This window comes from Callionymus lyra, chromosome 6 (assembly GCF_982586985.1).
Source record: "Callionymus lyra chromosome 6, fCalLyr1.hap1.1, whole genome shotgun sequence".
In the NCBI taxonomy this organism is placed as follows: domain Eukaryota; kingdom Metazoa; phylum Chordata; class Actinopteri; order Syngnathiformes; family Callionymidae; genus Callionymus; species Callionymus lyra.
The window spans coordinates 25,486,484-25,506,624 of NC_141823.1; the positions used below are offsets into that span (position 1 = coordinate 25,486,484).

At 36.1% G+C, this 20,141-nt stretch overlaps 1 protein-coding gene across 2 annotated transcripts; it reads right to left on the minus strand.

Annotated features, from left to right (window-relative positions):
• Positions 1-10,782: 10,782 nt before the first annotated feature.
• On the minus strand, positions 10,783-19,476 carry LOC148077725 (uncharacterized). Of its 2 annotated transcripts, none has more exons than XM_087794436.1 (4): positions 19,336-19,476; positions 13,935-14,720; positions 12,572-12,733; positions 10,783-11,729 (listed from the first exon to the last, which is right to left on the minus strand). In XM_087794436.1, the coding sequence occupies exons 2-4, from the start codon at positions 14,701-14,703 to the stop codon at positions 11,614-11,616; spliced, it is 1,047 nt and encodes a 348-aa protein (XP_087650562.1). In that variant the 5' UTR covers positions 14,704-14,720; positions 19,336-19,476; the 3' UTR covers positions 10,783-11,613. The 2 variants fall into 2 exon arrangements, with proteins under 2 accessions (XP_087650562.1, XP_087650561.1); XM_087794435.1 differs by having other exon boundaries at positions 12,572-12,736.
• Positions 19,477-20,141: the final 665 nt, after the last annotated feature.

Sequence of the window (20,141 nt, forward strand, 5' to 3'; positions counted from 1 at the left end):
ATGTTAAATTGGTTTAAACCACTATAACAGTATAAGGGCCCACCAAGCCGGCATAGGATACTTTTATAGTATATATATATTTTAATATGGCGTATATTTAATTTTTTTTGTCAGTGATCAATTGCTTTTTTCTGACACACAAAGAACATTCACAGTATTTTTTTTTAATTACAGTTATAACTAACGCACTGTGGTAACTTTGGGTATTTGTATAATTTTAATAGCCAATATGTGCTGAGGCAATATTCAACATGGAGGATATTCCAATTCCCAGTCATTGATGACCTAAAATGTCCATGTCTTTTGGTACAGAAAGAGGAAGGAAAGTGGGTATTATTTTCCTGATTTTTATTTTACTAAGACAACTTAGTAATGTTTACATTAGATTTCATGCTAACTTGTAGGATATTTATGCAACTGCATGTACTCTCTTTCAAGTCACGTAAACCACGTCACCGAAACACTCCAGAACATAGTACTCCTTTGACCCACTCTCTCCTTCTCAGCCGCTGAAAGACTAATTCATGCCTTCATAACAAGCAGTCTAGACGATCCTGTATGATCTCCCCTCCACTGCACTTCAAAAACAGCTACACGTTCAAAACTCTACCGTCCGACTCAAGAGAACCTATCATGCCCATCCTCCGTCTACTTTACTGGCTTCCCTTAAAAAAACAACACACACATTTCAAGATCCTCCTCACCAACCTTATCCACCTGGCCCCTTTTTTCCTGAAGGATCTCCTGCATCCACCCGTTCTCACCCAGCCAACATGCTCCTCTGATGTCAACCCTCTCGCCCACGTTACCAGGACCACAGATCGTACCATAGGGGACAAAGCCTTTGCCATCGCGGAACTCCATCCCCCAGCCATCTGTGTTTCTTAATCACTGCTGTCCTTTAAAAGTCATCTCAAAACCCATCTTTTCAACATTTCAACTGACAAATAATTCCTCATTGTATTATTGTCTATCTACTATCTTTGAGTGTCTTGAAAGGTGCCATAAAACAATGCATTATTATTATTGTTGTTAATATAATTAATAATAATAATAATAATATCCATTTACTGTGGTGAATCCATATAGTATAAATTTAAATCTCAGGTACACTTATTAAAGAAGAGAAGAGAAGGGGTGATCCACCCCCAAGTGGATTGGGTAAACGCTAAAAGTAAAAATAACAAAGACTAATGGGAGGCACAGGTTTTGAACCACAGATAAGGTTATGAAGGTTGTTTAGAGGTAGTTGGGCTAAATGTTTTGTTGGGTGTTTGTGTTTTGTTTAAAAACCTTGTGAGTGATTAATGCTTGAACTACACCATACATGTTGCCCAGTAATAAATGTTCAGTTTACCCTTAAAAATATATATTGTACTTACCATTGTTGCTAATGCAATATGCAACAGAGGGTGAGTGAAGCAGGCAGACTGTATAAGAAGGCTCAACAAAGAGGTGACAGCGAATAAAAACAAACTGTCTAGAACGATTGACTCTGTGAGCTCTTCTCAATCCTTGACATAAGAGTGAGAGACATGATATCTCTAGGATATTTACCAGCTTGGTGGGTCTTGTTACTTTGAAAACAAAAAAAACATTCTGCTATTGTCAGAATGTCCTTTTTGAATGTGAATGCTTTTATTTAGACACACATTTACTTGGATATTTATCAATACAATAATAATGATTACCATATGGTTGTGAGGAATGTGACGAGTGAATTACAGGAGTGCAGCTGTGGATGCAGAAGTTTCCTCTCTGTGAGATGTTGGGCTGTAGGAGCATATCAAAGAATCCGAGCTAGTCGGTGCCGTAGAGACGACCAACGGCAATGTTTCGCTTGAGTTGCTGTTCTATTCCTTCAGATCTTGTGTTTACGGGCGCATGCGTGCGCGCGCCTGTGTGTGGCTGCAGACTCAAGAAGACAGTAGATATAGCGTTTCGGGAGCTGAAGTGGCACTCTACGACTGGCTAAAGCCCTCTGTGGTTTTATTTTGCACTCTGCGGCGCATTCATCTGCCAAACGCACAAACACTGTCAGAAGGACACAATCTAAAAGGAGAGAAGTGCACAAGCACTGAGCCAGCAGCAAGTCAACACAACTGACATGTGCAATCTTACAAGTGAACTCATATTGATTCATTTCAAAGTGTAAATTACTTTGTAAGGACAGTTGCAGTGCTGCAGGCTGCCAAAGCAACTTCAGCAGCAACAAGCAAACTTGATTTTATTGCTCCTCCTTAAGCATTCGAGGTAAGTGATGAACAATGTAAGCACCCGATATTCAATTAGGTAATACTGTGAACATCTCTTGCTATAGATGTCCTGGCATACTCCAAAAATTAAATTCAAAACAAGCCACAAAAAGAGCTAATACAACAGACGCAAGATTCATTTACTGAACAAACATTTTTATTTTTGCTAAAACCCCTGAAGAGTTGCCATCATTATCACAGTCAGTAATGCGTTTAGAGTCTTTTGCAATATGATTAATTATTAAGCAGGAAAAAGACTAATTACTAATTAAAACTACAAATTACAACAGTATAGACCACGCAAAGTTTAGTGTCGTAAGTGCGGTTATTAGGGTTCGTTCAATGACAAGACTGATGAAATCAAAGAAGAACAAAAAGCCAAAACGGCTTCTATTAAAGCATCATTAATGAAGGTGTAAGAAAACTGACACACTGAAACAGAAGAGCCACATATTTTGTAAAAACAGACACAATGATTGTCTTGTTTGGAACATCCAATAAAGTGATTGGGCTTATGATGGGCTGTCCTATATTTTAGAGATCAGTAGTTTGAGCCCTCAGATCTTAAATGATGTAAAGATTCAAATGATTAGCTGTTGGGCAATAGTTAGAACAGTGTTGCATTGTGGGCTGTGAAAAAAAGTTTCCTGAAACTTTATCAGCCCATCTCTAGGTCGTATAATAACAATAATGATAATAATTAATAATAATATGTAGTGGCAGCACTGTGTCGCACTGGTTTGTCATGGCATTGAAACTTCACATAATCTTTAACCTGAGGGCACCACCTGATGGTAAAAAACAAAAAAAAGAAACACTTGTACATGAAGCTTCATTAGCCCATGTGTCAAGATCTATAAATTCAAAACAAAACACCCACAATACTTTTTAAGTTATATAATAAATTATGTCAAAAATATTTCCTTAAATTGCAGGTGGATAGACATTTATTGAAATGTCATTTTCATTAATCAATTTAAGTATTTGTTTCAATTGAACTTATGTTAATATTTCCTCATTTGTCCTCTGAAATGTTTGTTTAGTAGGGTTTTATTCTTTAAACACAAAGAATAATTTTTAAGTAGTATGTTTTTAAATAGTTATTTTGGAACCACATTCAGTTACTTTAAAATGCATCGTTTTAAAAGGCTAAACATCAAATTTGAAATCAGCTAAGAAATAAATACATTTTCGAAAATTGAGGTTAAACTGAATTTCAATGAACCGCCAAAATCACGATGGATGTTTGTGTTTAAAGTCCCAAAAACATATGTGTTTGTGGTATCCCTTATGTTGTCTCTGGGTCAAGGTGAACGACCTCAACCAATGCATACGTATTTCTGGAAGCACAAGGTTTAAGGAAAAAATGCATTTTATATTAAAGTTAGCTTCTTATAATAAGTCGTGTGATAAATATAAACAATGTTTAAGTCCGGATCAGACAGTGTCGAGAATTCTGTCTTTGTTCTTGAATGACACATCAATGATGTTTCAGTCAAAGTCGATAAATGGTCTGATAATCACACTCACAAGAGGATGTTTGTGCAATTACGGTCCCTTCATGAGGCCCTTTGTACGAGCTCTTTGCTGGATATGTGATGTGCACAACACGGGTCTGGAAATGATTCAAGGAAAGCATAGAACAGATAACGAGAATTGTAATTGGAAGAATTCAACAACCTTCCATCTGTTTTCCATGCTCTACTATGGAATTAAAAAGTAAATCCTCCGTCAATAATCGAACAGCCTGCACATATTTGCTTGAAGGTGCTGCAGGTGGAGCCGTAATAAAAGCTAATCCCTGCGATAATGACGCCGATATTCAACATTCACACACTTCATGCACCTGTTTTCTAAATATTAAACCTCGACTGCTTTCATTTGTTGAAGCAATTAAAGAGACAAACAAGTCTGTCTTTTTACCACAAGATCTCTCAAGGCACATATTCATGACGTATAATAATGGTCAATTCTTCCTTTTATTTTCTGCAATGTGAAAAAAAAACTGTTTACAACAAACTATTTAAATGAAGTAAATTGTTTTGCTTGACTTGTAATCCAGTTTTATTACTTTTGGGATCTGAGTCTGGGAGGTTGCCACCAGGGGGCGGTAATAATTGCAAATTGTTACAAAGCAGGTGCATATCCACTGAGTGGGTGAAACATCCAGAATGAGTTTATTCATTAAGAAGTTGCAGAGCAGAGAGTGAATGTAATTCTGCTCCACGAACATCAAAACTGAATTTAGCATCGGGGAGCACAGTGAAGGAAACTTTCCTCCTTTAATGTTTCCTCTCTGGACACAGCAGGCCAGTTATTATTACGAGCAATCATTTCAAGTCTAAGTGCTTACATTGAAAACCATACTGGGGGATCAAACAAAAGAGATTAGAGGTAGACATGCACTAGAGCTTTACATGCATTGTTTTTCCAAAGCATTATTTCCACACTTTAAACAGTAACTTGTTTCATTATTGCAGCGTAAAAAAACTATGTCTGAATGCCATGAAAACTTCTCAACTCACTCTTTTAGAGAAAGGTTGTTCATTAAAAAATGAAAACTTTGAATTAGTTACAGTTTCCCCCCCCACCCTTAGTTCTCACATCACTTCCTGTCCTAAATTGACCTCCTCCTGTTAGAGCTGACCTCTTCCTTTCTGAATTTGCTGGATTATGGAGTTGCCGACCAGCCTAGTTATCTTTGTCTGCCTGAATCCTGAAAACTTCTCTGTGACCTTGGACATGGTTTTCTGCCTTGTCTGCATTCTCTCTTCCTTATTGCTCTTCTGTTGTTTATGTTCCCTTTTTATTCTGACCCAATTTTATATAAATATTACTTGGAATCTTTTTTTTTTAAAGAATTTTATTTTTACGATAACACTCCCTTGTGTTATCTCTGGGTCAAGGTGGCCCGAAGGCCCGAAAAAAAAAGTGTTTGGGTATCTCTTGTATTGTCTTTGGGTCAATAACTTCTACCACTGCATATGTATTTCTGAAAACCAGAGACAACACAAGGGATAGAACAAACACATTTTTGCATTCGATAACATAGGTTTTAACACTACAACATTTTCAAATAAATGAATAAACACTTTTTCTTTTTTAATAAGTCATAATTTATCATTGTACCACAGTTTTACATACCACCCGTAAAACTACTGTCTTTTGCAAGAAATAAGAATATTATTTCTTATTTCTTGCAAAAGAACCAAGATCAAACCCTTGCGGTAACCAATCATACAAGCGGGCAAGTTTCCACACTATGGTTTATTCGTTTTTTTGGTGGGTATTTATTTAACTGTGTCTGTAAAAACATGATGATTCTAGTGTTGTGTTTTTTTGTTTTTTGTATAACTGTTGTGAGAAAATAAAGAGAAACTTCAAATGAGATAAGATAAGATAGCTTCATGCGCCCCACAGTGGGGGAGAGGACACGGTCACAGCAGCTCAATTTACTTATACAAAATAAAAGTTAAAAGTAATACACATACAATTACAAAATATTATAGAAACTGTATGTACAAGAATTAATATAAGAGTGAAGAAAAAATATAAGGTGCAAACCACAAAATCCTTTAAAACTGTGTAACTCTAGATTATTGCCTTGTACAGGTTTTCTATAGGGGGTGAAAAATAGGGTGCCCCCTACTGAGCTCTTAAGTATAGGACATTAATTCATGAAGCTTCAGATGAAGTTATTTGTATTGGGGATTCGTTGATGATGATTCATAAAGCAGTGTTTTTATCTTTAGAGCCCACTAGATGGCACTTTTTTCTCTATACCCTTTTGCTTTGAACAGCTATTTAATTACTTCACATCATTTTAAACTAAAGGCTCCACCTGCTGGTTAAAAAAATGAAGACACTGCTTCATGAAGCTTCCTCAACGCAAGTGTTAGCATCAGTCATAATATGTACAATACCAAGTTTGTCATGAATAATTTTAACAGTTATTTATCCCTGAGGTGCTCGTGAGTGTGTCTTAACTTCCTCATGTGAATATTTTTAAATATTTTTTTCTCATAAATAATTTGTAGTAGCTCAATTCATAATAATAAAAAAAAACTCCTTGAGGTGAAATTTCCCATTTTGAGGGGACCAGTGAGAGTGTTTTTGACCAGCGAGAGTGTTTTTGTTTCCCAACAGTTTGGTTGTTTTTGCATTGGTCTAAAGGTTGTTAACAAAGGTCTTCTCAGTATTCATCGCCAGTCCATGCAAATGCGGCTCCCAGGTCTCATCAGTATTTTTGAGACGGTTTCATATTTGTTTATCTTTCCCCAAACTGGCTGTGTCAGATGAGGACGCTGACCTTTCAGATACACCCCAGTGATCCAGCAACAGTGGCAACCAGTGCAGAAAGAGCTGTGACAGACAGAATCCTGCCGACGTCATGGTTATGCATGAGCCGCGGTCGGCTCAGCGAGACAGAAGAACGATGTTAACCTGCTGTTCAGACTCATCTCTCACTATATCTGTCTGATCCTATTGGCTGGGCTTTAAATACGCTCCAGAAATATGTTTTTTGCTACAACAACCTGAAGTTGCAGCGTCTGCAGCCGGTCCAGGCACATGTTTGGAAATAAACGCTGATTCATGCTTAGGCATGGGGAATTATGACAAAGCTTTCTTCTTAATCTTTCTAAAAAAAAAAGGTGCTTGTTTGAAGAGATATTCTGGTAACTAACAATTATATTAGATGATTCGGCAAATACGGTTCAAGAAAGAACGTTGCTGGGAAGCAAAATGTGGGGTTTTTTTTATTGTTCATGACTCAAAGAACAAGATCACTGACACACGCTTATCTTAAAGCTACAGTCACAAGTGAAGAAGGTTCTTAATATGTTTAAAAAAAAACAATTGTTTTTTTAAACAGTTTTTATCAGAGAAAGATCTGCTTGTAAACGTTTCTACCCTTCTCACTGAGGTGTACCTGGTTACACGATGAAGATTTCTGATTTCTTTCTATCGTGCTATTTAGAGGGATCTGTCGCCATTTAAGAACCTCCAAATCCCATTAAATCAAAGCCATTCCAGTAGTTATCAGACAAAAATCATTCTTGTAGACCAACTTCAAAAAAGGCACTCAATTATATCAGATAAATAGCAGAAATTCATTTAAGGCTCGGACCTATTTGTGAAAGAAAGAAAATAATTTTAAAATGAAATTATCTATCATTATGACGGACAAGAAAACAAACAAAAAGAAGCTTAAAAATATTTAACCTTGTTTTTTTCACTCATGGATTAAAGTGTTCCCTCATTTTTTTGTCAATCATCTGCAGAGTACCTGCTCTTTATTTTTGTTGTATTATTAACTATATTTTAAACCCTGTATAAGTAAAATAAAAACCTATGTATGTTTAAAATCGTAATTCAGTGATGATGTATTTGATGTGCAGGAATTATGACGATGAAGATGATTATTTTCGACAAACCTTCACAAGCAAAGTATACGTTTAGTGAAAAAAATGAAATGAAATTTTATTATTTTTCAGATGAAAAAGTGCTTGTTGTCAATTTTCACTGTTTTGGGGTGAGAGTCTACCACACTGTGTGTCTTTTGTTAGCATCCTGAGAGTTAAAATGAGAATCATAAGAGCATCACTGGCCCCTGAGGTCCCTCGCCTCTCACCCTATGTAGCTGGGATAGGCTTCCGCCTCGTGACCCACAATAAGGGCATCAGTTGTAGAAATATTCAGCTGAGCAGAGTCAAAAGGTATTTAAACTGGTAGCCATGGGCTCTTTGTGCAGGCTTTATTTCCACTAAAAAAAGGGGTTGTATGCGGGGTCGAGTCTGGCCGCCTTTTCTTTAGGCTTTAAAAAACCTAACTGAAAATCTATTCCTGACACCACATACATTCAAACCTCTCACCGATGCCTTGAAAATATTGGAATCAGACATTTGGTTAGGATATTTCCAGCCACAACCTCCTCTCCTCGCAAGCAATGGATGATTTAGTGTTTAGATTTTTTCTGAAGAGAGCTCATCTGATCTTCTGTTTCCACTGCAGTGATTGTTGTTATCCGTTATTGCAGGGGCAGCAGAAGTGGAGATATCTGCTTCGGAGTTATGGTTTGTATCTTCAAATGTATGTTCAGATACAAATGTCTTGAGAAATCAATAACTTTATACACAGATATCAAGCCGATTTGTAACCACTAGAGATTCTTGACCTTCTTTTTTAGTGATGGGATAATGAATGAATGAATGGAGCTTACTAAGGAAAATTATGCACATCGTATGATGTTTTTGGGATCCAATTTCAAGACATTGGAGGTGTATTTAAAAACATAATTGCATGTAGTTTCAGGTAAAGATGTAAAAATAATGCATTTATGACCTTTTTTATATGAGTCTATATTCTTTATTTGGGGGGATGTAAAGATAGTGCCAGAGTATAACAGTTTGTTAGTGATTATAACTTATCAACAGGGTGGAAAATGTGTTTTAAACTCCAAATGTGAACTCTTAGATGGATATTGGCAGCGACACCAATGAAATGGAAAAAGTCATTATTTATTACAAGCTGGAAAAAAATGTATAAAAATATAATTCCGCTTTTTTTGTTTTGTTTTACCCAACCTGTCATTCATGTATTTATTAATTTCTTTTTTTTTTATTCCCGATTACATTTTTTATTTTAATAATCACCTAAATTGACTAAAATAAGGCACAATTATATACTTGTCTGACTACCAATAATAAAATCATATACATAAAAATAAATGGGTGGAAGTTTGATGTTAAGGTTTTTTTAAAAGGTTTATATTTATTCGTCCAGCATCTAAATCATCGGGCCGTGACCAGATTTATTCGATCTTGAAATCGAGACTCCCGATCCAGAGAGTGTACATTTAATTCATATCAATTAAACATATTTAAGTGTGTGTTTACTAAGCCACATGTGGGTAAATCCAATACTCTCGGTAAAGCATTAGGATCCCGGAGAGGAAGGAATGAATGTGTGGAGATTAATATCAGTGTAACTTCAAACATGATTGTGTGCGACTTTAGTGTTGTAATAGTAAGAGATGAAAACACTAATTACAGCTGAATGGCACGAAATTTAATTAAAGGGTCATTTAACTCCTGTATTGCGATAAGTGTGTTAAAGGGCCTCACAGTGAGACACAAGTACCAGGTTGTATCACAGTCAGCCTCAGGAAAAACATGTTCATCCAATTGTGGTTTTCACAGTATCTAATTTAGATACCAATCAGTTCATTTCATTCAAAATTATTTGGCTCTGTTGAGCCTTCAGCATAATCTAGCATGTAATTTCTTCAGCACAGAACTTGAGCCCGGTTATTAATTCAAGCCCACTGCCGAACTGTGTAAACTTACGTCAGTTAATCTTGTTTTTATGATCATTAAAAATGTGTAATTTGACGCTAATTTGACTTAAATTATCATATAAAAAATAGGTGCAATAGTTGAGAATGTCAAATCAATTATTAAATAAAAATCATATTATACCGTATACTATGTATAGTTTCTATACTATGCATACATTCCTTATATATGATCTATAGAGTGATAGAGTTATCAAAATTATAACTATTTAAATATATTCCAAAACATTAGAAAAGCAGATTTTCTGGCACCATTTGAAGAGAAGTAGCTTGTTGTAATAAAATAAGAAATAGTCAAATGGTTGGTGGAGTCTTCTGGTTGTCCACTAAACCAGGAAATTAGAACCCATGACATATGTATCAAATAGTGATGGGTTGATAAAGCTTCATGAAGCAGTGTCCTATTTTTTTTCCAGCAGGTGGCACCCTTAACTTAAAAACTTCGCTAAGTTTCAATAAAATAGCTGTTTAAAGCAATAGACTATAGAGCCAATAGTGCCATCTAGTGGGCTTCTGAAGATAAAGACACTGCTTCGTGAAGCTTCAATAACCCATCACTACTCATCGGGACATCACTAGTTTCAAAAATACTGTATATATAATAGTAATAATCACATTTAAAAGATCCAATAAAATTATACAATGCCATTGACACAGAAAGTTTGAAATGTTATTTAACAGTATATTTTTTAATATATTTTCAAATTATTTTGAATGAAAAGAAAAACATAATGAACTACAGCCATTGGGAAAAGAGGAAATAAGGCCTAAAATAAACCTTAACTGATCTGGGGTCTGACTTGAGTTAATCATTTGGTAAAACACTGACTGAGCTGTAGGATGTATGATGGTCACGACCTTAGAAGACAGTGATCAAGATTCATGTTGAAGATGGATTAACTATGGATGGATGGAAATTCTCTACACCTCTTCATAAAGCTTCATGTACCAGATGACGCCAGAGTTAAGATTCCAAAACTCTCTATTCTATTTGTAATGCTGACTAAAAAAAACAAAACATTTTTTTGTACTAATTATTTTCTCTTTGTTGCTGTAGAAAGTTTTTCAGGCAGTAAATGAAATTACAATTATAGAACTCAGATAGTTAAAAGAGATAGCGCGCAGTTTTATTCCTACGTTTTTGAATTTAGAAAAACTTAGATAACAAATAGCTTGAATTGTTAAATACATATTTATTGATTGCATTATCGATTCATTCTTTGACAACAGGGCTTGCCAGCAAGTGAGACCCTAAGGGAGAGACAGAACAAACATAGACAGCGGGATACAAAGGAGGATGTTTATGATGAGAAGAATAAAGGACGAGACTCTGCAAATACGTATTTGAATAAATTTGTTTTGTTTGTAAAAATCGATGACATCTACTCAGACCCATTATAAAATTGATAAATAAATAAACAGAAACCTTTTTCTAAATGAGAAAAATGTGTTAAAAATACTGCATAAACTACTTTGTTCTGAGGGTGCAGTGAGTAAACAGCGATGAACCCATAATTTTCACTACCAAACCTACCAAAATCAAAGCTAAACATCCCCTCCTGGATAGAAAATCTATCAATAAAACAGCAGTTTATGATCCTTGTGGTAACCACAACCTCTGATATGCATGTTTAATTTCCAGAAAGACCAACCATTGAATAAAGATAGAGAGCTAAAATAATCCAAACATAAATGCATCGGTTGTTCTTAAGGTTAATTTGATCTGTTTGGCATCAGACATTATCATTCTTGGCTGTGTAGTGCTCTCCAAATAGATTGCCCTCACAAGTTTCCACACTTTAAATGTATTCAATAAAAATCTAATCTCATTTAAATGTCATGGATAGCTAAGAGCATACTTTTTTTTTTCTTTTTTTTTAAGGTATTCACCACCCACGACATTCTCAGTTCTACTTACAAAAGTTCATAACACAGACTCTGTGTAAAACAGCACTGTGCAAAGTATTGAAATGTCTCTTGATAAATGTAAAATCAGGGTTAGTTTCATTTGTTCTCTGGAAAGTTGGACATCTGGATGTGGTCTCCCTGTAGTCCAGGGTTGTAGTAGGCTCCGCCACCAAAGTTCAAGTCCAAAGGCTGGTTGTTGTCTAATCTGAGGACTGAAAATATGAATACATCAGCTGTATAATCGGAACATAGATGGATATTTACACAGATTTTACTGACTGTTTATCTACAGCTCATCACCTCGCTGAAGGCTGATAATGAATGAAGTCATTGTACAATATTTCACATTTATTCAGGCATCATGGAAAATACCTTATTTATTATGGTACAAAGCAAAATCTTTAGATAATGAATTGGGAGTCTGATACTTAACTGACTGGGGGGCCAGTAGGTCTGGTTGAGATAGGGCCACATGTTGGTGGGGTTTGTATTGTGAAGGACTTACTGTATATTTCAGGCCTTTTAGGATTTTTGTGTTGTGACATTTTTTATTTCGAAAATAAAGTTCTGTCTTATTGGTTTTGATTTTTTTTTTTATAGGCTATAGCATTTTTATAGCAAGTTCTATCAATAAGTAACTTAAAACAACCTGAGTTTTTTTTTTATGTTATTTTGAAATCTGCAATCTAATCTTCTTATACAATTGTTCAGCTATTTAAATCTCTAAAATGAGGAAAAAGTAAGCGATTTTTTTTAAAGGTCAAGGGCGTTTTCTTAACCACTGCTTAGCCGTTCGGAATTCCCCTTAAAACTGGTTAAACATTAGCACCAACGTCATAACCTAAGAATGCTTATAAAATCATTTACGACCTTATCTACCTTCAAAATCTCAAAGAAAAACAATTGTATGTGGTATAGAAAGAGATTAACATTATTAAAATAATAGTGATATGAAGAGAATACTCGAAATAAATGGTCACCAAATTATAAATACACATGGTGCTTCCAGCCCATTAGATGTCTCATGGACATACATGTGTGATATTGAACACACCTGGATCTGAGGGAAACTCTTCGACCAGTTTCCTGTGGGAGAAACCGGTTTGATGCCTCCTCTTCAGAATAGCGTACGCCACGAGTCCAACGACTGCCACAGCCACTCCTATCCCCAACACGGCTCCCCAGGCACCGTTCCGTTTGCTCTTGGAATCCACATCTTCTGTAGGGAGACAAAAGGATCAAACAATTATCAATGATTGATTCTCCTTGATGGCCATTATTCTCATTTGTCAGTGAAAACGTTTCTATGGACTTTCCTACCTCTTCACATGTGTACAGTTTAACATTATGGTCTGTCCTGATGAATATTGTTTACATTAGTATCTTACAATGTAAAGGAACACAATCAAATGTTATGATGGTTGGATTATTGTTTTTGAGTACTAAATAACACATACGGTATATAATTATTATTTTATTTTTTTCTCTAGAACGACATTTTTCTTTGATTCACCTTAGAATTTATGTTAAAAAAACTGATACCATTTGTTAATGTTTTTGGCCTCAAACTATCCTAATAAACTGTTATTCTTAATGGTAATTCTACCTCACATCATGTTCACAAGATGTTGACTTTTTTTCAGATAATCACAGAAAATTTCAATTCTATTTTTTCAGCTTATCTAATATAACCTGAATACACTAACAAACTACTGATGGGCTGATGTAATGAAGCCGTGTATGTACAGTACTACAGAGCCACTTGAAGGCACTATGTGCTCTAAAATCTATTGGTTTGAAATGCTTTTTTATTGAAACTACAGATCGAACTGAGGGCGCCACCTACTGAGCTATGAAAAGAAAATGGTACACAGCATCGTGGAGCTTCATGAGAATACAACTCTAGAATGCAGGAGGTTTTAAATGATTAAAATGTGTATTTCTTTTTCTTACCTATAAATAAAATTTAACAAATACCCATAGTTGTTAAATCCAACAGTTAAATCTATTAAATGTCCTGTCATATTCTACAATAACAAGATTAGTCTCACACTTGTGCTCAAAGGCAATACAAGTACCGCGAGGCTGACAGTGGTTTTGAGGGATTTTCCCACTGATACAACAGTGCATTGTCCTGTTGAGAAGGTGATTGTAATCGACCCGGCCACTCAGCGCTGCCACATAGATAGGAGTTGAAACCTTAGCTTAACCTTTTCCCTTCTGAAGAAGAACAGTCAGTCTCTTCACAATGGGAATATATTTACAAGTGGGTCAAATGGCGAATTGAACCAACCTTTGAGGAAAAATGTTAAAGTTGAAAAAAGGCAAATTTAACAAAGAAAATGTATTATTAGCAGAGTCATTTTTGTCAAACAAAAGTCAAAAGGGATTATTATTTAAAAAAATAATAACTTTACCTCTCTCCGAGCTGCTACCTGCTACCGCATTCTTATCAGTCAGGTTTGATGTTTTCGGGTGGATTGATGTTTTCAGAATGCCAGCTGTAGTTGGTTCTGTATTTGCAGGTGTTGTCAATAAAGCTGTGACAATTGACTTCAAGGTTGTGGCGCCTGCTGTGGTTTTGACACCCGGGTCCCCGTGACTAGTGTTGCTCTGTAGTCGTGTATTGTTTTCCGGCTTGGAAACAGTCGAGTTGGTGACGTCTGGAGGAGAAGTTGTCGACGAGTGCGGGTTGTTTGGAGGGCTGGTTGAGTTGACCAACTCCGTATGAGTGGATGCATTTCTGCGCGTTAAAGTCGTGTCTTCGTTCAACTCTGTGGAGTTTTGACCTGATTCCGTTGAATTCTGATGCACGACTGACGGCGTTGAGGTTTCGTCCTCAGTCGATGTTGAATCAACTCTTCCTGAATTGGAGTTGTTAACGTTTTTCACAGTGGTGGTCATCAGAGGTCGGTGTGTGGTGGTCATGTTCTTCTCCTCCCATGTCGTTTCTTCTTCCGCATTGGTGTCGCCTTCAGATATGGACATGGATCCAGACGCTGCCCCACTGGCACCCTCTGAGTTTGTCACCATATTGCTTTCATTGCCACCGTCATGCCTGAGCATGTCTTCCATATTAAGACCTGGGATACCATTTTCAGGACCAACTGTTGTATCTTGAAGCTCTGCCAATGGGAAGCCTTGAAGTAAGACCAAGAGCGTGAGAATGATGACCCTGTGATCCATTATTCCTCCAATGTAACCTGTAACAAGGAGAGACAATTTATTTTCACACATTGTTTGATATGAAACACACAATAAGTTGTTCATATCTTAGAATTGAAATTTGTATCCAGAACCTTTAGTTCTGAAGTACCCGTCATTGCCCTGGCCATTTTACGATACAAAACTGGAGAAAATATTGTCACAACCAAAAAATGTGGTTGGTCAAGACTTAAGTGCTGTTTATAGATATATATTTTGGATTCTTCTGTACAAAATATCAGCTAGTCTTTGAAACCTAGACGGCCATATTGAAAGTTAAATATAGTTTAATGCGTCTACACATATCTATTATATCATTAACCCGTATTGCTTATTATTAATTATTTATTACATAAATCTCTATACTTAGAAAAAGAAAATTATTTCACAGCATGATCTGGAGTTTATAATCTATGCGTTTGTGTCTTCTCGTTTAGACTATTGTAATAGTTTATTTTCATATCTAAAAAAGAAGGAGCTGTGTCTCCTGCAGCCGTCACTGGCTGCCAGTTTCTTTCTGGATCAATTTTAAAATTCTTTTTTATACTTTCAGAGCTATTCATGGTCAGGCTCCTCCTTACATCAGTGATCTGATCCAGCCTTACACCCCAGCTCGGGCTCTGAGGTCTGTGGATCAGAATCTACTTATGGTTCCTGAACACGCTTCAGGACCAGAGGGGAGAAATCCTTCCAGGCTGTTGCTCTTAAGCTTTGGAACGATCTTCTTCTCCCTCTGTGTTTGATGGATCTACTGACTCCTTCAAGAAACATCTTAAGACCTTTTTATTTGTGCAGGCTTTTCCCGGATTTTCTGGGACTCCTGTGTTGGTCTTATGTGTCTTGGCCTTATACGGTATATATGTTAGCTGTATATTGTTTATGATTGTTAAAGCGCTTTGTGACCCTGGTCTAGAAAGGTGCTCTAAAAATAACCTTTACTTACTTACTTACTATTGCCTTCTATTGTATGACAAATATATTAAATTCTTCAGAAGTACAAAAGGTCTGGTAGCATCAGGAATTATTCCCATTGTGGTATTGCTAAGTAACCAATAGAAAGGGTTTTGAATGTGTATCCAATTGTGACAGAACCATCATCTTGAGATAAATCTTCCATCTACTTCATAAAGAGTAAAAAAGTGTTCAAAAATGATTTTAACAGCTGTAATGTCCTGTGTCATAGTTAAAAATCCTAAAATTCCACACTTCTCTGTTACGACACTCCATTGATGGCACTGTGACAGCAATTGTTTTCTCCAACACAGATTTTTGTACACAAAAGAGATGTTGCCTGCAGCAGGACACACATTTAGATAACCTGCTTTTCTGGTTTGACCTACAGTGAAGCTTCACTTAGTATTCACTTGTTTACTTTTTTTTTCTTGTATATATTTTGATTGGATTATCAACAATATGTTCAGATTGTGTGTATCCTCACACAATTTAAGTGTTATTGTATTGAACAATAAATATACTTTTAAATATATGTTCCCGTTTATTATCATCTCTGATGTAAGTACGCTGTAGTTTAGGCTTTTGGAGACCTTGTCATCTTATTATGGTACTAAAGCATATCTAAGTCAGGCGGGACTAAAATAATTCCATAGGACATCTTTTAAAAAGAGCTTTCAAAAATATTTCTTAGATGTAACTGTTGCCCTGGGTAACTTGACCCAAATGAGTTCTTGAGGTGTCAAATTCAAACTCAAAGGCAATGACTAAATTTCTTTTGTTTATCAGGATAAAATGTAAGTGACTATCAGGAATACACATTTAATATCAGTCTTCGATACTTTGACAAGAATTCAACTATTGTGGTGCATTATGGGACTTGTGGACATCTTCTTGGCAGCCTAGACTTGAGGTCGCAAAAGCCCAAAACGTTCATCTCCCACAAACGTCAGCCCACATTACCTGTTAATTCTAAATGTATGCCAATGTGCGAGCCACTCAACTGAGCAACCGTTTGGCTGTCGGTCTCCTGCTAACAAGTCTGTGAAAGAGGCCGAGAAGTTCGGCTCTGACCTTTAACTCTCAGTGAGCAAGAGTTCTCACCCGACTGCTTACGTCAGTGTCTGGACCTGATATCGTGTCAACAGCTCCGTCAGCCTTGACTTCGCAAACACACTTCAACTCAGGCTTGAACAAAAAAAACACAACAGACGTGGAATTTTAGCTTAGGAGTCACAGTTCTAGATAATGATCCATTTTCATTACACACTTTCATTCAAAACGCTATATTGAATAATACTGTATTAATTAACTTTTAAGGCAAATTATGCACATCGCCATGTTTTTTGTCTGGATGAGCAGATTAAAAATAGTCTAGAGGGAGTTCTAAAGAAATTATTTTTAATAAAGCAAATTTAGACGCAGTATTACCTGAGGAGCGCTGTTGAGTGGGACAATGATCAACCAGCCTTTTCTTTCCATAAGTGGAAATGCAGTTCAAGTATTTATTTATTTTGTGATGGAAACGAGGATATGACACTTTAGATCAGTGCGGCCCTTTTGACTTTATTTATGTAGCCCTCATGAGGTCAAAGATCATGTAGAAACCAACTATTTTATTTTGTTTTCCTTTCTATTTTTAATAGTGTCTAAATGTGATGTATATGTTTTTTTAGGACTTTTGTCTTTATATTTTGTCATTATTTATTAAGTAAATATAAAAATATATTTTAGGAGGAAAATGTGTTGTTTTTTTTTGGGTTCTCTGAAATGTAATAAAATTGTAATTTTAGCCGAGTTTTATTACTTGGATTTACACTTTTTGCTTAATCATTTGTTATTTTTATGGCCCATCACATCAGACACCATATAAAATGTGGCCCATAAGGATGATCCACTGATTCATTTTTATTTTTCATAAGAATTTTCTTCTTGTTTCACAAAACCAACGTATAATGTTAAAATAAAGCTGTGATACATTTGTAGACCTTTTTTTCTTCTTCTTTTTTTAAATGTGTTGAAGGGGTAAAGTAAGTCTAAAGTTGTTTTAATGTAATCTTGTTGTTGTGAGAATATCTACAGAATTAAAAATGTTTTTGCTTTAATGACTGTTTTATGTTTTAGAAAGAAAATACAAGGGGTTTGTTATGCTTCAGAAAAGTTTGAATATAATATACAGATTTTTACTTGGAATACATCTGCCTGTAGTTTATCCATGAAAGAAATAAACAAGAACTAATAAACCCAAACACGCCCTTGTTATCCTGAAAACATCAATGTGATGTTGGCCTCGAGGATTGTGCGCTTCAATCATCCTTTTATGTTTGAAAACATCACGTCTGTTCGCTATTTCCTTTCGCTTGTTTCTAATAACATTGAGCTCAAGAGGGTCTGGGTTAAGGCCAATTTCTGAGTAAGCCTTTCTGATCATCCTATTGATCGTGTTTTCATCCTCTGCAGTGATGCAGTCCGCCCGCTGCATTAAAGAGGACAGCGCAAAGACTCCCTGCAGAGAAAACGCGAGGGTGATTCTCACTGATATGAGAAAATTGAAGCTCCCCGGGGAAAGTGGTCTTGTGATTTCAATCAATGCAGCACCATCTCATATGAAGTTCTTTATTTCAAAGTTAAACCAATTATGGTTGCTATCTATCCTTTTAAATGAACTACAGTCATGACTGTGACGCCTCCCTCTTTACATCAAACGTCTTCACACATACCAGAAATACTTGTTACTCCTTAAAAACAAAATCTTGTTGACCTCACCACCTTGACATTGAATCATTCAACACTGGGTGAAACACGGTTTCTGTTCGTGTTTATAGTACAGTCAAAATTATTGATAGACTATGAAATAGTGGTGTAGGTTTCGTATTTTTCTTCCCAGGATTCATGAACAACATCCTGCCTTTTATTGATTAGTTGGAAGTTCTTCACTCTCGGGAATATTGGGAGCCAGGTATTTTTGCTCACGTACTCGATAAATCATCCACAACCTTTTTTCTATTGTATAAAAAAAGAAAAACCTTCTTCTCATACTAACTTAAGTTATGTAGGGAGCCTATTATTCCTTGAACTGTTTCTTTCAGTATCAATTCAGACATTTTTAAGATAATTATTTCCTGGTGCTTTTGATAAATGTGTCAATTGTAATGTCTCATAATCCAAAAATAGTTCTAAATAAGATGATTCACGATGATGACACACGTCTGTTATGTTTGACATGTGACCGTCACTAGAACACAATAGCACTGATAAATGTTGTAAAGCTGATATTGTCGGCATCAACACAAATAATATAAAAATAACCATATTTCAAACATGTTTTGAATAACATCCATATTATTAGATTAAAAGCCACAATTGGATGATCAATTTTAGAAACCTGTAATCATTACTTTATTTAATAATTTTTTATTTAACTATAGTTTTCGTTCATAACCTATTGACTAGCCTACTAAAGAAACATAAAACTATACATTGAAGGATAACTATGGAACGAATGAGTCAAAAACGAGCTTAAACAATCATCATTTAACTAAAGGGAAGAAAGAAAAAGAAGAAAAACTACAAAGAAACACTTTAAAGTACCTTAAATACCCTAGATCAGAAATGTGTTCAAATATTTTAGAAGCAAAAGTTTCCATCGGTGTAATGTCTTACCTTACTCTTGAGCTAAATCAGTTGTGAACAGGTGCACAGGCAATACAATCTCTTCACCTTCCTGCCAACGTATTAGGATGAATCAGCAATCAGCCCCGGAGAGAGGAGGAGGGAGGAGGGCTCGGACTCAGCCACATTCAGGAAGCAACCTGCCCGACCTGCTCGCACACCTGCCAAATACTTCAACACACCCTCAATTCCATCCGCCAGCGTTCTAATCGAGCTGACAAGAACTTGCTCTGGATGACAGAATATTCATTTCTAAGCCATCAGTGACATCTATTATTCACTTTTAATCTTGTTTTGTAAGGTTGCCAGGTTAGACATGTGAGGTTCCCTAGGTAGGCGGAGTTTCACACACAGGTCGCTCCCATGGGTCTTCTTTTTTTTTTTTGTTGCCTTCCACTGTTGTCGCCATGGCAACACAAAAGAGAACAGCAAGCTCGAGTTACACCCACACCTTTGTCTACTATGTCAGGCTGCCGGATGACGCTGGCGTGCGTCAAATGAGGCCGGTTTGTTGTTTCCCTCCTATGCTTGGAATGATATACCATAAAGAAGTGAGTTGTTTTTAATCCGAGGTCATAATAACAAGGACATTTAAACAGCCCCAAAGATCTTGAATGGCATAACTTTCTTGAACCAGTTTCTGAGGAAAGAAAAGGAGATTGATGACATCATGTTGGGTGTAACTCCAAGTGTCTGAATATTGAGACAATAGAAATCTGAAAAGAATCCGAGCTTAGGAAGGTCAACAAATGGATACTTTTGAAATGGATCTGAAGGAAACAGGTTGAGGTTCTCAG

What these genes read in the sequence shown, in the direction of transcription:
- LOC148077725 (XM_087794435.1), bottom strand. Translation starts at nt 14,703, where the DNA reads ATGGATCACAGGGTCATCATTCTCACGCTCTTGGTCTTACTTCAAGGC. An exon ending in AGGTAGCAGCTCGGAGAGAG is followed by an intron (nt 12,737 to 13,934) that starts GTAAAGTTATTA and finishes GTCTCCCTACAG; the next exon opens with AAGATGTGGATTCCAAGAGC. An exon ending in AGAGTTTCCCTCAGATCCAG is followed by an intron (nt 11,730 to 12,571) that starts GTGTGTTCAATA and finishes TCATATTTTCAG; the next exon opens with TCCTCAGATTAGACAACAAC.